We start from the raw sequence: 17,776 nt of genomic DNA on the forward strand, positions 1-17,776 counted from the left end.
GTAGAAGAAAAAACGAAAAAATGAATGTCCGTTGAGCTTTCTTTTAAAGGACAAAGAACAATAGAATCAGTCTCGATAGAATCGAATTGAATGAGCCGAAAAGCTTCGACGGAAATTTTAATGGGTATTCTGTTGAATTAATTTACGCTCTCATCCTTAAAGAACAAAGAATTTTGGGTATTCGATTTGAATTTATGTCGACAAAATAAGCGTTGAACGTATCTCTGTTGATTTGGTAGACGTAAATGATATATTTGTTTAACATTAGAATACCCTTTTCCTTTCTAAGCTGATAGAGAAGCCGCATTTTGGATAAAAATTTTAAAACCAAAGTTGATACGATCGCTATTTTGGAACTTACATTTCAAATAGCATATTTTGCCGAACTTTGAAACTGAAGAACCTTAAGTTCTCCTATTTGTTAAACAAAGATAATTTTGAGAGATAGTAATATCTACTGTATGATCAGCTAACACCAAAGTATGTCATAAAGATGTGTCTCTCTTTTAGGAGAAAATCGTTGTTTGGGTTCGTGTATGTTGTCTGATTTATGTGGAAATCACTGAAATAGGACTGCATTGTCTTTAGATAGCAAGTGTTCTTGTACACATACCAAGTTGTAAATGGAACAGAGTTCATTTAGGTACCGAAGTTTCCCCAGGGTTGTGTCCATAAATGTTCCGACAGAACGCAATTAGCTTATTCATTCTCGAATGTGGTGTGGTCTATTCATAGCTCTTTTAATGCCTGGATAAAGAAGACTATAGCTGGGATGAGGGTTCTTGCCATTTAGACAAAGCCCATATTCATCAGAAGCTGACTGTCACTGGGATTCTTTAGACGATTTTTGTGGTCCCGCGCAACGAGAGCAGCAGGGTTGTTTGCAATTGCAACATTCACGTGCCAAAGGCCGAACAACCGGCATTTAAAACAAAGTTTCCAGAATTTTTTAAATACGACAAATTTAAGGTGAGTGTATTCTACGTTAAAACGTTGCTGAAACACTCTGTCACATGCTGATGCGTTGGTAAAACAAAGTCTTACTGTTTGAGATGCTCCAGATCTTTTGGTCTCTATAACTTTTCACGAAAATAAACTACTGGAATTCAACTTCACTTTTTAAGTGGGATTTTAGAATCTACTGGCTCTATAATTTATAGAGCCAGTAGCTCTATAAATCTGAGCCAGCAGATTCTCCTTTGCTGTATGTTTCAACATTACTAAGGGGTTCTGAAAGTCCTTGATTTCCATTTATACCATTTTTATGCCACCCCTACATAGGTGTGCTTCACACCTCTGCCCTTTGGACCCTTTGGCTGTAAAAAAAAGAAAAGTTTTAGTCCTGGTGTTGCTGGTTGATTGGTTTGAACGAGGGTCAGTGGTGTCACTCTGCAAGCTCAGCCCGAATCGGTTCAGCTCTAAATGGGTATCTGGATGAATCTGGGGAATGCAAACAAGAAGGGTGTGTAAAAATGCAGGATTTCTGCCCCCTCTCCCATTACTCTTCTAAGCTGAAGGGTCATGAAATGGAGATCAGCACCGCCGGTAAGGATTATGAAATCCAATGCCGTATCCTTTGCCTTACCTTTTACCTTATTGTTCTCAGCTTTAATTGGAATGTTTCACAATTACCGTAGTAAAATGTTCTTTCAATTGTTTGCTAGTCTCAAAGAACTTATATCCGAGAGAAAAGGATTCGGTTTTGGTTATTATTTTTCAGGAACCTTTATTTCAGTACTTGCATTTCTTGACATGATATGCTTTGATTTCTAATTTCTGAGATAATAGTGAAAATATTTGCTGAGCTGCTTCCAAGGGGGTCCCGCTGATTCTTCCTTTGAGAGTAGCTTGGCGAATGACATGACAGTTACTTCAGAAGTGTGAAAATATTAGTTACGGCTTCTAGATGTACTAGCTACGGAACATATATGTACATGATTATTGTTCACGTTTATTATTAGTTAAAGAACAATTTGTCGCATTGCTACAATGTGCCACTGCCTGGCCACTTAATTTATGTGTCCACTTAACAATGCCTGGCCACTTAACAATATGCCACTTAATTTAAATATTGACAAAACACACAATATGAAAAGAAGTTCAAAATCGTATGTGTTACTTAGACAGAGATGGAGAGGTTGGGGGCATTGGTTGGTCTGATTGCACCTTTCCCCTATCCTCTTTTGGAAATATAAACATCATGTCCAAAAAAGCCTTATTAAAACTGAGCATTTACTTCAATGTGCTTGTTCAATTTGATAGCTTTAATTCATGTAACAAAAAATTTGTATGTCCAAAGCCTCGAATGTTGAAATATTGTTCAATCAACAGTTATCTTAACACTTAACATTTTATTTGCCTCATTCTATTAAAATCATTTTCGGCAAAGGATTACAAACCGAACGTCCAATTTTGGCCTGAAGTCTAAGAGACGAATCATGTGGTTATAATTTTATACCATTCCCTGACATAAAATAAAAACATTTCTGAATCATGTGCCTTTAAAGTATAGTGACAGCAGTTTTACGTTTTTTGTTGTTTTGTTTAGTATAACATAAAATATCCTTTTAATATTGTGTCTTGATTCTTTTTCTTTGAAATCTAATTCCTTTCGAATCTAATTATTGTCGTGTTCAAGGCAAAGGTGCACCTCATAAATAACTTTTCATTAAACATTACTTACAGTTACGTTTAGAGACAGTTTATATTTTATATCCCTTTATTATACGTTCCCCTGTTCTCCTGGCCATGCTTTGTGGATTTCTGTCTGTTCAAAACAAATGCTAAAAAAAAGTAAAATTAATTTTTTGCTTATGTTACTAATATTTAATTTATGGATTCTATTTATATTATGTACCATAATTCTTCATAACTAACGTTGTCTGAGTTTTACCCATTTTGACTTGAAAGGGCTTTTTGACTTCACCAGAATGGTCTTCGTGTCTTCTTTGTCATATCGGAAATGCTTAAATTACTGTAAACCACTGCTCACGTTAGAAAAAGTCACTACCATACACTTTTTATAATAAAAAAATTATTAGCTGATATATCAATTTTACGACACTGTTGCTCTACCAACAGTAGTAGATTGTAACAAAAAAATATATAAAATTAGATAGAAAGCACAAAAACATTCATGATTGTGGAGCAAATTTTACAGACCGCTCAACTCTGTAGCCAAAGACATACCTAGATAACTTCGAAGAACACACTCCCTTTCCATGACTTTCAAAGACATACCACGGCACAGCATGTTTCCTAGGAGACTTCAATGCGAAACTAGGGAACGATCAATCGTCTTTTTCATGAGTTTTCGGTATGACTTGACCAGTCTGGGGTGATCGAAGTCTGGGCTAGCCACCTTGAAAAGCTGTTGAACAGACCTCCACCAGATAACCCCCCTGAAATCCCAGAAACAACAATGTTCTTTTTAAATGTTATCACGGATCCGCCGACATCGATCGAAATTGTGGCAGAAGCAAAAAGGGTGAAAACGTGAGATGTCTACCTGCCGAAGACCGAATTTCCGCGGAATACTCAGCTTTTTGTACCCAGCAAATTGCTGTCATTCTCTGTTCTGCAGCGATTTAGCCCACCGCTTGACAGGCACCTCTGTGACGAGCGACATGAATTTAGACCAAATCGTTCTCGTGTGGAGCTGATGCTTACTTTACGGCTACTGGCTGAAGAAAGGAGAGATTGGTGATAAAAAAAAATTTATATGATATTCCTCATTTTTCTTAAGGCACTTGACCCAGTGGACCGCCAGAGTCTGTGGGACCGCCAGAGTCTGTGGTTGATCCTACTGCGCCACGAAATCCCAGAAAAGATAGTCTTTTTGAAAATTGCTCTTTATAAAGACATTGGAGGCTGTGTAAAGACGCCAGATGGCCAAACCTGTTTCTTTCGCATTCTATCAGGAGTTAAGCAAAGCTGTGTCTTGTCGCCGCTATTTTTCGCAGTTGTCATGGATTAGATAATGCAAAGGACCAGTAGAAAGCAACCAGCTGAATCCTGAAAAATGCTTGGGAGATATATACTCTGCTGACGGCATCACCGTACTAGAATCGTGCCAGGAACGACTTCAAGAACTCCTGGACCAAGGGAGGTAGAGGGGCTTCCAGGTTGGCTTACAAATAAATGCTGAAAAAAACAAAATACATGACAATCACAGAATCATTACCGACTATTGCTCGTGGAGATCAACACATGAAACAATTTTTTTCATTTTAAATACCTAGGTCGTATAATTGAAAACACAGGATCTACCAGTAAAGAAGTAATTACAAGAATAGGCAAAGCCAATGAAGCCTTCAATAGACTATGGAAAGTTTGGTGGTCCCAAAGCTTCTCTTTGCGGCTAAAATTGCTACTTTTTAATAGCAAAGTCATGCGAGTTCTGCTTTACGCAGCCGAAACCTGGCATTTGAGCCAGGAATAGGAGTTGAAAATTCTTGCTTTCGAGAACACATGTCTCAGGAGAATTCTTAACATCAACTGGCAGCGGAGGATTACCAACCAATCTATCCGAGACAAGATTGGTCAGCTTCTAATGACAGATGGCATAAGAGTTCTCCAATGGAGATGCCTTGTCCACGTACTGCGTGTGGACATTCCCCGGCTACCGAAGGCAGCACTCTACTGGCAAAACCATCGGGTAGATATGGCATATTTATGGCATATACTTTCTTTGAAGTGTGGAAATGCCAGTGGCCCTTATGGCATGCAATTTTTTCGGAAGTGCGAAAGTGTCAGATATTCCTTTAAGAGATGCGCATTTGGCAGATATGCCTTTGTTACAACATCTTTTTTCAGAAGAGTGAAAATGTCAGATATGGCCTTTATGATCTTTTAGCCTTTTTAGCATGACCTTTTTTCAGAAATCTAAGAATGTCAGATATGACCTTTATGGCGTGCAAATTTTAACTTTTTTTGTAAAATCTGAAAATTTTGGATTTTTCCGTTGATTTTCGGTGCTATACTATACTTTCAGTTATTATTTGAATTTGCTTCGCTTTGGGCCATTTGCTCGTTTTGTTTTGTTTATTTATATCAATAAACCCATCTTTCTCTCTCTCTAAAAAAAAAAAAATGATTTGATTAATCTTTCTTCTTCTTTAAAAAATACCACATATTTTTCATTTTACAGCGTTCGTGTTGGATGTAAAGATAGATCACAGCAAATTAAGAAAAACGCTCCGCGGCTGATAGTTTTCATCGTTGGTGGTGCCACATTTTCAGAGATTCGTTGTGCCTATGAAGTTATGAAAGCAAGACATACTTGTGAAGTTATCATTGGTAAGTTTTGTCACTCCCTAAAAAGCTGCACCGTTTTCCACCTTATCTTCGCTACAACACCTAAATGTTGTTTATTGGAATTTTCCCAAACCTCTTTGCTAAGCTGTTCTAAATCAGTAGGACAATGCAGATCAAGAGGTACAAATGGGTGAGATTATCCCGCTAATTTTTTCCTAAGAAAATATGATAATTTCGTAAACGACGTTCGCCTGCGATGAACTTTCTCGCATTATAGCCACAGAAAGTGGGATTGAAACACACTTTTCTTGCGGCCTACGGTTTGAATTATGGTCTCTAGAAAATATCCTTTCATCTAGGGTTATTTCATCTTGGATGCTTATTTTATCAGTATAATCCAATTCCAAGAAATTTTTTCTTCTCCATTTGATTCCCTAGTCTCCCATACCTTGTGCTCTGGTCCTTAAGAGAAAAGTCCATCAAAATGACCCGTGTAAATGGGTATAGAACATAACCCTGCTTAACTCCTGTTTTAATACGAAACCAGGTACTAACTTAATTTCCTACCTTCAATGCAGTAGTATTATTCTCGTACATAGCACTAATCACGTTAATGTATTTGTCGTGTATACCTTACAAGGATAAGACTTTCGCTAAAGCAACGAAAATACTGGACGAAATAAGACAAATATTTTGTTAAGACGATTCCCTTCTTGAGTGGTATAAGAGAAATATAAAAGGAAACATGTTCATCTTTTCTAAGTGAAAATATGAACGAAACGAGCTGGACTAACCAAAGTAAAACAAACAGTGCGGAAATTGAAAGAAAAAAACAAATAAAAACTAAAATTAGAAGAATAAAAAACCTGAAGAATGAACAGCGCGTGAAACAAGAGATATGAATTAATTAACGACCTTGGCAGAATGCTTTCCATAAGCATGCCGTAGATAATTTCTTAAACAACATTTGCCTGCCGTAGCAAAAAATAAATAAAATTAAAAAATAAAATTCGAGAATGGGGTTATTTAAGGTCAACGAAGAAACTGGATAAAACAAGACGATTATGGGTAGACAACCACTTCTGTTTTGTTCACTTTTTTGTTGAAAAACATGTAACTGTGTTTCCTTGTAACTTCCACTTATAGTGCTGAAGAAGGGAAACGGTTGTCTTCCAGAAATATTCGCTTTGTTGTGTGTAGTACTTTGATTGTCCTTAAAAAAAATAACCCATCATAAATCTTTGTTTCTTTAATTTTATCCTTTGAATAGCTTGGCCAAAGGTTTTTCTTAATTATCTCCGAAGTATAAAAATGTCATATTTGACTTCAAGGCTTCTTATCTTCAGATAGCAATTAAGTTGTAATTAGTCAGTTAAATATATAAAAACAGGTCAAATCAAACTTTAAAAATACAAGTAAAAAGAAAGAATTAAAAGGGACAAAATAAGCAAATAAATAATAAAAAAAAGATATAAATATATATATATATATATATATATATATATATATATATATATATATATATATATATTATTTATTTATTTATATATTATTCATTTATTTATAAATTAAAAGGGACACTAAAAAAGTGTCAATAATTTAACTGCATAAAGTCAATAAAAGAGCTAAAAAGAAAAAAACTGGTCAAAAAGGTGGTGGGACAAAAATAAGTGAATAAACACAAAAACAGAGCAAAATTAAAAATGTATAAAAATTATAAGGGAAACTGAAAAAACAGAGGGTGGGAGAACAAGCAAATAAGTCCAACAACCTGGACAGCACCATCAGCCAATTAAGAAAAGAGAGAAACAAGAGGGAGAAACTAGGGGGATATTTTATTCATTTTTTTCTTTGATGAAGGGGACAAAAGTTTTTTTTAATATATCTGGAAGTAATGCAGCAAATGGGGGACAAAATAGGGATGGGCTCAGAAACAGCACGAGGCGGCTGTAATCTGGATGGGGAGTGACTTCGAGGAAAATACTTGCTTTCCGAGGGCTGGTTATTGCACTTTCTGCAAAACGGAGGCACAACGAAAGCCTCCTGCGCTCAAGGGTTTCCAAACTAGCATTTTTAGGAGTAGGGAGTATGACACCTTTCCTTATTTGAAAATTATTCGCAAGGCTCTTTTTTGGATTGATTCAGTTATTTTGAATACCGGTGATAAATGACTAAGGATTAAAATCAACCAGCAAACATCACTTAGGCGCTAAATTTTTCTGCATGCACTACACTAAGAGAAAAAAATGAGGGTTTACTTTGCAAGTCTTTTATTTTATAGTCAATTTTGTAGCTATATATTCGTTTATAATTTTATGTGAAATTAAATCTTATTATAATTAAATCGAGTAACAAAATCAGAAAAAATATGGATTCTATCTATGAATATTTGAAAAATGATTAGATATCATTGAAATAGAAGGGATTGATGGCTATAGCAGAAATAAAGTTTATCCCTGATAGGTACCTGTAGACCCAATATTTTTTTAGTGGGGTAGTTTTATTCATTTGAGCTCTCATAATGAACTTAAGTATCATTGTAATTATGTATAGTGAATTAGTTTTGTTCATTTGAGTTTGAATAATCCGTGTTATTTGGGATTGTATAATCAGTTTAAATGCCATTTTTTTTATACGCATTGAAGAAGTTGTACTCATTTGAGATCGTGCAATATGTTTAAGTGCCATTTCTGTTACATCTGTTAACGCAGCTTTACTCATTTGAGCTGGCAAAATAAACTTCCGTATCTTCTCCAGTATATTAGGGAAGAAGTTCATTTCAGCTCATTGAACTCCTCTGAGATTTGACTTATTGTTCTTCTTGTAGCTATAAAATAAGTTCCTTTGAGATTGCATAATCAATACCATTTTTTGAGATTGAGATTTAAGATTGCACAATAACCTTAAACGCAATTTGCATTGTACTTGCTGGAGTAGTTTAATTCATTTGAGGTCGCATAACAAGCTTAACTGTGGTTTTTATTATATTTTATGAAATAATGTTTCCCACTTGAGCTTGCATAATTCAAGCTTATATGAGGCAGCATTGAAAGCTTAAAGACTAGTTTATATGTTTAGTGAAGTAATACCGCTTATTTTGAACTCGCGTAATTTGTTCAAACAAAACGGTTCAATTTGACATATTTGGCAATTTTTTTTGGTTTACATAGAGAATTTGAAAATGACGCATTATAAACATTTATATCCGACTCTTTGCAGGATTTATAAAGATTGCCAGTTGGCATCCATATTTAGAACCTTATTTTAATATTATCTATTGTTAGTTATAAACGGCATTTGATATAGCAATTCCCTTTCAAATAAACCGTTAAACATGTTTATTATGGTTCATGCCAAACAAGTGGCGACGAAAAAGAAGGAAGAAGAAGAAAAATAAAAATAATATAAGAAAAAATTATAAATAAATGAATAAAGATAAATAATCAATAAATATAGATAAAAAATAAATATAGAATAATAATAGATATAGATAGAAAAAATCAAGAAGAATAAAAAAGAAAAGAAAATGGTGACACGTCACAGCCTCTTATGCGATAAAATGATTTTCCTTGTTACGCAAGATCGGGGACTGTAATTCTCCTAAGGGGGAAATGCTTATTGACATTCCAGTGGTGCAGTCTTCATTTCTATCTGACGTCGTTTGTATGGTGCTTTGGGCTATTTTTTGAAATTCCCATAGATTTTCTTTCGCAATAAACTTCTACCATTAAGATTAATCAAAATAATAGTTGCCACTCCGAAGCCAGCTACAGATGGCGACTCTTCCTCACTTAAAAGTTTCTTTCTGAAAGGGTTTTTAAATTTTCAGCTACTATAGGCTAGAGTTCGTTCTTTACTAGGTACCAGAAAATGCTGCAACCATGATATACAAATTTGACGATTTCATTTTAATACTAAAAGAATATTAGGTAAATAATTAATTAGGTAATCATAGTTTGTCTTTGATTTCAGGACACAAATTATTAGTTAGCTATTAGGTTTTTATTTTATTAAATAACTTCATTAATTTACTTAATTTTACTCTCTAATAATTGAAATTAGCTATGTCTATTACTAGCATTAATATAATTAACTAATATAATGTATTTAAGTAATCAATTAGTTAATTTTTTTTTTTGAATTTTCAGGATCCACCCACATAATAAGCCCAAAAGAATTCTTGAAGGATTTAAAGCAACTATCAGAATAAAAATTTGCCAACTTATTGTTGATTGATGTTCTGTTAATAAGTTCTTCAAACTCAGTCTGTGCTTATTTGTCAATTGTGTTTTCAGTGTTCTTTTATTTTTTTCTCTCAGTTCTTTTATGAAATCGTCAGGAATGTCTTGTTAGTTTTGACCTTGCTCAGTTAACGGTACGTCATAAATACCTAGACATATTTTGATGGCAAAAAAATAAAAAAAAAGGTTAAAAAAATAAAATAAAAGTTTAAAAAAATAATTAGAAATGCCAAATTCAGGTTTGACTCTATACTATCGATTGTTTTATTTTTATTTATGAGTTATGACAGTCGCAAGGATATTCTATAAAAATAAATAGTAATGGCAACAAACTTTTTTTTTCCATCGATTTTGTAAATAGTTTTTTTGAAACCAGTCCCTTGAGAAATATCCCAAAAATCATTCCGCATTATCAAGTACAAAAAGAAACATTTATTTTTTAAGGATTTTTCCTACAAGGTCAAATAGAAAATGAGCAATGATATCTCAATTGTTAAAATTACTTTTGTTTTATGCAAGTGGACTTACAAAACTAAGTCATGGCTGGGGCCTCCATCCTTTTCCCTCCTCTTAAATCTCGTTAAGTGCCTTTTTTAAGTTTATTCACTTTTCTATTCCGGGGAAAAGGAAGTAAAAACAGTCTGTTCTAAAAACCTAAATCTAAAAACAGGTGCTCAGCATCAATTTTTCTTGCTTTGGTACGCATTCTGCCGTTTTTGGGTACAAGTGCCTTCAAATTGTAGTCAGGGACATATCCAGAAGGGAAGAAATTACTCGGTTTGACCCCCCACCTTCTTCCCGAATATATTGCATGACTCGTGAAAATGTAACTAAACCAATTTTGGTTGTGTTGTATAGTTTTTTGCCCCCCTCTTCCCTGACAAAAATTCTAGATACGACTTTGCACTCAGTTCTTTTGTGTTTTCTTCTTTTTTCGACAGTATGATTTTGTATAGTGACTCAACTGCGCTGTCCGGATCTGAAATTAATGATTTTCTATGTTTTTTTTTATTATTCTTAAGTAAAAAGCAAGTGCCTTATTTTTGAAAGCCTTATCCCCCTTAAGGGAGGAGTCGTTCATGTGTCTCAAAGAATCTTTTAGATAATTGTCTCAGAGATCTCTTTCGGTTTTATATTTTATAGCGTTAATAAAAGTTTGATATCTGTTCATTAACTGTTTTAATTTTTCAAGGTATCCAAAGTTTCGTATAGTCGTAATGATTTTGACTTTGATAAGGATTCATTTGAAGAGGGGTGACATGTGCTACTACTTTAAATCGTCTCATTTAGTGAAGAGCAGTTCTCGCTTAGTCCAAAATAAATTCGAACTAGATATTTTGGATAAATAGCTTGCCTTTGACTTTTTTGAAGTGTCTTGAAATTTCTTGAATTCTTGGGACGAAACTTGACAATACCGACGTAGAACGAAAATCAGAAAAGCTTTTATCTTCAAATCATAAAATAGGTTAAATTAAAGGCTAGAAATATACATTCTCAGATGGAGAGGGGGCTTTTCCTATGACTATCGATAAAGTTTAATTTCCTTAAGCAATAGAGGCAAACTCTGTTCATAAGGCTTTGGTCGTATTTCTTTTCGCTTACCTATAAATAACGGTTTGATTGGGATTAATCCCTTTATTGGACAGTGAAAACTAACAAATTCCGTGGATATTTTGGTCACATATCCAGTTACCTTCATCAGGAGATAAACAACCTATTCCCTTAAAAAGATGAATATCCCGGTGAATCTATTAATGGGATCAAAAGATTAGTAAATATTTATTTCATCCTACAAACGAAGAAAGAGAATGCTTTGCCTGAAGAGCTGACGAGCTATAAGTAGTGTACAATGTACAATATTCGTCTGTACTGTATGTAAATCCCCTAGTAGCTATTTTAAAGTTTTCGAATGTTTTTCTTTCCATGGTCCACGGACTGGCACTGATTAGTTAATGTTTTCCGCTGTTCTTTGCTAAAATCTTTTAGGACTATGTAGTAGCTTCTCAATTCACTTTTTTGTATAAAAAATACGCTATAACGAATCCTACATCTTGGGATGTATCCAACTTTCTTGGGCTACAATGAAAGAAAGTTCAGATGGCTAAGATACCTTTTACACATGAAGGATGACAGATTTCTAAAGAGTGTGCTTCTTAGGTGTCTGTCTGGAACCGAACGAGAAGTAGGTCGACCCCAAAAGGGGTTGGGCAGAGTTGATAAGGAAAGATTTGAAAAAAATTAAAAATTCGTGGGTGGGAGTGAAGAGTGAGGCTTTGAATGGACTGAGATGGAGCAGGGCTGAGCGCAGCTGTGTTGGTTTCAGGTGGTTTGGTTCTGCTGTCAGCTGTTAGTAGTAGCACATAAAATGGGGCTATTATTCAGTGTAGACTGATTGAGGACAGGGGTGAACCTAGTGATAAATTTTGGGGGGAGATGGGTAAATTGGCTGAGGGATGGTAGCACAGATTAAAAAATATAAATAACATTTTTAGAATAAAAGGTAAATTCTTTATTGAGACAATACTGTAAATATGTAATTATAAGATAAATCAAGCCATCTTTTTTGCTGTGGGCTAATTTATACAAAACGTCTTCTACATCATTCAATCTCTTATAACAGGTTAGGCTGCCTTTCTTCCCAACTACATTTTCTTGCAGTAGCAGATCCCAACTCCTACTTGTTGTTTTTATACATTGCTGTATATCAATTGCATTAAAAACTACGCTGAATTTGGTTAGTTTTTAAGACAGTTTGGATTAAAACTTTATTTTATACAAATAATAAAACGTTTGTTAATTATCCTCATCTCAATCAGATTTTTAGTACATATTATCCTTTCCTATCAGTCAAGATCTATAAGAATGTACAAATTCCCGAAGTTTCAGGGGGGGTTGTATCCCTATTATCACTTGGGTTCATCCCTAATGTAGACATATTTGAAATGACGTCTTAGCAGAAACCTTTGAAGAGATTAGAAATTACGAATGCATTAACAGGGGTAAAATTGCAAATGGACAGGACCAATCTAATCTGATATAGATAAAAGTCTTGCAAGTTTTTATTGAAACTTATCTGAATATTTCAGTTAATTTTTGCATCATTTTGGGTCATGAATGATAATTTTGCATTCAAATGCATAATTCTGGTCTTGCTAAGACCCTGTTAATCAGATTTTTCGTATATTGTTCTTACAATGACATAAAAATCAGAAACGGTAGTGAAACTTCATTTAGTTTCCTTCCTTATAAGTAAGGATGTTCTGGCCAATTACCGTAATAGTAATAGATTTTTTACTTTGGATATACACCATTTCCCGATATGAGATTAACGATTATTCACCCCTCTCCCTCCTTAGGGTACAGCTCTGAAATCCCAGTTATGACGACAAAATTAGGCTGTTATAAAAGGAATTTTGGGGTTTGACCTGTCTTCGCCAACTTCTGAAAAACGTACATTAGGATGCAGCCTAAATAGAATTGCCTTTTCTTTTCAAATTCAGTTTTAACACCGTTTATGATAAAATTATTATAAAGATTTCAGTGGTCTAAAACTAGTGGAAAATACATCTTTACTCAAGAAAGAATATTTTTTTTGAGGCCGTTCTTTTGCTCATCATTGTTCTAAGATCTTACATCTTTTGATAAAGATGGTTTGGCCGCCTTCTTCTTTTTTTTTGGAACGTGGCTGAGTACTACAGATTGGTCTAATATTTGTAATTTGCATAATCTTGAATAAAAAGTTACTACCTTTCACAAAACGTTAAATGATAAGTTTCTATGAAACAAAAACAACTTAGAAACAATAGGGACAATTCTTCCAAGACAGAGGAATTCAATTCAGCGGATATTTCGAAATAATGTCCCAGGGCCGTCTTTGTCACTTCGGCTTTGTCACTGGTGATCCCTGGCCAGGGCTTCCACTTTTAGGGAGATTACCCTATTTTAGGGAGAAATCACTTCTTTTAGGGACACTTATTTTAAATATAGGGACAAAGTGAAATCTGGAGTGAAGTAAGGATTTTCATGTAAATCTGGGGTAAAGTAAGGATTTTCAGTGAACGTTTGATTTTTTCAAACAAAAATTTGAAAAAATTCATCATTGTAATATTTCTTAGTGAGAAAGATCTAAAACTTCATGTTGAAGTATTGGACATGGTTAAGTGTAGTGATGGATCAGCTGAGCATCTGACTAACTGCATCAAACAAGTCATTGAAACGAAACTCGATTCCCTGGCAAAATATTGTTGAATTTTATGCATACTACTAAAGTCTTGCGTGGAGCTAATAGATCTGCTTCAACGCTAATGAAAGCCATAGTGCCTCATATGTTGAATCTGAAATACTCGTGCAATCTTATTCACTTATGTTCATCCTATGCATGCTTGTCACTTCCCAAGACACTAGAAGACTTGGAACGAAATATATATGCCCACTTTTCCAGGAGTCCTTACAGGCGAGATAAGTATGCAGAATTTAACAAGTTCCTTGAATGCAAAGCACTCCCAATTCTTGCACCAGGACAGACCCCCAGACCCTATGGTTGTCCCTTCAGGTCTGCACAAAGAGGCTTATTGAGCACCGGGTTGCTCTTACTCATTATTTCATAAATGCCACGTTTGACGACCCAACTATAACCAATGCCCTTAACTAGTCAGCACTACAAAGCAAGTTGACAAAGTTGAATTTATGGACAACTCTATTGGTCTCTCTAATGATTTCAACACAGTTTTCCAATCTGAGCTTCCACTTCTTCATTCCCTAAGGGTAAGTGTCAGCAAACTTGTGAATAATGTTGCGTCTAACCTTCATGGAACTAGACTATATTTGCAGTCTTGGTTTCTTTACCGAACTGAATCCTTACCTTTCAAGTGAGTACCTGTCTTTAAACCAGACATATGTGGGAATAGCTGTAACCGATTCAATGTAAGAACTCGTAGATGATCAAGAGTAAGTATTAATATTGATCTCTTTTACCAGTCTTGTCGAAACTATTATATAGCCCTAATCAAGCACATTCAAAACCGTCTCAAGTTTGAAGACGAAATTTTAGACATTTTGGGATCGATTGAGCCAAGGAATGCAAGAAATTTGAAGCTAAAATCTCTAAGGCCACTATTTGCGAGATTTCTTGTTGTAACAGAAAAGTGTTGCGTCCAAAAAACGGACGAAGAATGGAGATCTCAGGCAATGACCGATGTCACTCAGCTTCATTTGGGAGATGCTCAAGTTGAAGACCTGTCAGTTGAGCAGTACTGGATGAAGATACTTAGTCTGAAGACTCGCAGTGGTGAAATCAAGTACCCAGAATTGTGGAAGTGCATATCACTGATATTTTCGTTACCCTTTAGTAATGTACCTGCTGAGCGTTCGTTTAGTCGCCTGAATTTAATCAAAACAGACATCCGAAATAGTTTCGGGAACGTCACACTAATCTCACTTATTCGAGTCAACTACTGGTTGGAAAACAAAGATAAAACTCCATCAACTGTCAGCATACCGAAAGCTGTTGTTGGCTTCAAGACGAAAGCAAACGCTACGTGCGCATGAAGTGCTGGAGATGACACTTGAACTTTTTTTTATTGGTTCTCGATAGTGTATATATTTTATGTATAACATTATCTGAAGTAAAAAATAACACTTTGATTCTACGTAACGTTTTAAGATTGTATGGAAATCTAAGGCAAAATATCTCTTTTTTCTAGGGAGAAAAATAGGGAGAAATCAGATCTAAAGACAAGGAATTTTAGGGAAAATCGATATAAAAATAGGGAAAATTGAAACCGAAAAGTGGAAGCCCTGTCCCTGGCAAATGCGGTTTTGAAGAAAGGAAGGCCATTGTACCAGCATTTTCAGCAATGAAAGCTGAAAAATATCATGGGTATCTAGAAATATATACGGACGGTTCGAAAACGGAAAACGAAGTTGGTGCCGCCTTTGTCATCCCTAAATCTCGGATAGCTGAATAATATAAGCTGCATCCCTGGACCTCCATCTTTCAAGCAGAACTCCTGGCAGCCAATAAAGCAGCAGAGCACCTCATTCAACACAGATATAGCTGCAACGCATTCTTGATATGCACTGATTCGAAGAGTGTGGTATCAGCATTGAAGAATATTCACGCAAAAAATGTAATAAGGGAAGTCCTCATTACATATGAAATGATAAGTAAATTGATTGATGAAGGAAGCAGTGTGGTTCTGCACTGGATTCCAGGGCATAGAGGGATAGAAGGAAATGAAGCAGCAGACCATGAAGCCAAAGATGCACTTGCTAATGGAACATCTGTGGAAGAATCTGCACCAACAGTCATCAACAACATTTGATTGGCTATGCAACAGATGCGAGTAGCTAGAGCACAACACATCCAAGACGTTACTAGAAATATGTTTGCTCTTAAGAAAACAAAACTTCAGCCTACGAAAATCTACTCGAAGCTCAGCAGAAATCAAATAAGAATAATCTTCAGACTACGTTCAGGTCATGCTGGATATGGAGTATTCAAAGCAAGAATGTTTGGTGAAGATGGGAATTGGAGCATATGCAGTGTACCAGAGACAAGGGAACATCTACTCCTGAGGTGTCCTGCGCATGAACAACAAAGACTAGAAGTGAAAAGATATTGTCGGACTAGGAATATCCATCTTACAGTGGAAACTATGTTGGGAGAATGCGAAAATATTGAAGACAGTGTAGAGATGTGTAAGCTGACATGTTCATACGTATCGAAAATTAAGTCAGTGATTTAGTAGGAAGTTATATAATTAAGTGAAGTGGCGGACTGTAAAGCTCAATTTATTTCAATAGAAGAGAAGGAATCAACCAAGAGAACAAGGTCCTGAGGCTCGAGAAGAAGCAGAAAGGACCTTAATTCGACGACGACGACGACGACGGCAAATGCGGTATCACTTCGTTTCATCAGTTTCAATAAGAATTTATATTTTGGATTTTCAAAGAGTAGGCTAAATCCTTGGATATTATTCCAATTAGAATTTTGTGAGAATGATCAGAGACAGATTAGCAGAAATATTATCTGTAAGAATTTTATAATACTTTTTTTGAAGCTAACTCTTGGAAGCTGGATTGTTTGCAGCTTTTAGGCCTATGGTGGGCTTGTCTATGGACTCTAAAAATATGACACAATGCTATGAAAACATGATAGCCTAATAGGCTCATTTCAGAACTTAATACCTCCTCATATTTTTAAAATATTAGTCAAATGGTAACAAAATCCTTTGAATGCTTTTCCTTCTAGGCTATATAAACAGTAAACAATCCACTTCTCTTGGTAAGCTAATTGTGTACATTCTTTCCGCTTTTGAAGAAAAGGTAATGGTATAATTCTAATTTTGCTACTTTTTGCTCTCTTAGAAAGAGTTTGGGTTAGGGAAATGAAAGTTTTAGGGATCTAGTAGATCACTTATGGTGATGACTAAATTATATAAGGCATTGGTCAGGCCTAATTTGGACTTTGGCATGTGTGTTGCTAGCCCCCTCAACAAAGTTGAATAGCAGAAGCTAGAATCAGTTCAGAGACAGGCCACAAAAGTAATTGAGAGTTGCAAATGCTTAAACTACTCATCCCATCTGAAAAAAAAACTGAAACTTCCCACTCTTGTCTACAGATTTAAAAGGGGTGATATTACTATGATGCATAAGCTCCTGAATTATAACTCTCCATTAAATAAGCCATTTCAACTTGATTGATCTGCCAGAACTAGGGGGCATAGCCTAGTCAGAAACTATATCAGAAGAGAGCTGCCACTAGACTACACAATAACTTCTTCACTAACAGAATAGTGAGTTTGTTGTATTCACTCACCAAAGAAGCAGTCACTACCCCCAGCACTGCTGCCTTTAAAAGAGCTGTTGATAGATAATGGTCATCAAAGCCATGGTGAACTGGGTGGGATGCTGTTGAGATGTTCAACCATCATCATCACTAACAAGCAATTCTACAAGATTTAGGGTAAGACAACCAGTACTGGGACACTTCAATCACTCTGCCTATTCTGGAACAGAAGCTTTGGTTGGATTGCAACATGTCCAGTACTGGGACAAAAGACAACAGGTTTTTTGGAAGCAACCCAGAAAAATGTATGGATTGGGTGTCCAAGATTAAAGTCTTCTGTCCAAGAATTGGACATGTTGTTATCCAATCAAAGCTTCTGTCCCAGAATAGGCAGAGTGATCAAAGTGTCCCAGTAGCCTACTTGTTGTCTTACCCTAATTCTTATTTCACTGGACAATGCTATTTAAGGTAATGAGTTTACAGACTAAAG

General features: G+C 35.4%; 2 protein-coding genes across 2 annotated transcripts in view; both read left to right on the forward strand.

Moving 5' to 3' along the window:
• Nucleotides 1-10,667, forward strand: part of LOC136042362 (syntaxin-binding protein 1-like) — a 56,058-nt gene extending 45,391 nt beyond the window's left edge. Inside the window, exons 11-12 of the mRNA XM_065727330.1 lie at nt 5,150-5,298; nt 9,405-10,667. Coding sequence (XP_065583402.1) covers nt 5,150-5,298; nt 9,405-9,466 — 211 coding nt within the window. The 3' untranslated portion in view covers nt 9,467-10,667. The remainder of the gene's footprint in view (nt 1-5,149; nt 5,299-9,404) is intronic.
• A 5,700-nt stretch (nt 10,668-16,367) lies between these two features.
• The window catches only part of LOC136042364 (syntaxin-like), a 51,213-nt gene continuing 49,804 nt past the window's right edge, over nt 16,368-17,776 (forward strand). The window contains exon 1 of the mRNA XM_065727332.1: nt 16,368-16,529. Coding sequence (XP_065583404.1) covers nt 16,497-16,529 — 33 coding nt within the window. The 5' untranslated portion in view covers nt 16,368-16,496. The remainder of the gene's footprint in view (nt 16,530-17,776) is intronic.

The sequence above is a fragment of the Artemia franciscana genome, unplaced genomic scaffold (genome assembly GCF_032884065.1).
Source record: "Artemia franciscana unplaced genomic scaffold, ASM3288406v1 Scaffold_1174, whole genome shotgun sequence".
In the NCBI taxonomy this organism is placed as follows: Eukaryota; Metazoa; Arthropoda; class Branchiopoda; order Anostraca; family Artemiidae; genus Artemia; species Artemia franciscana.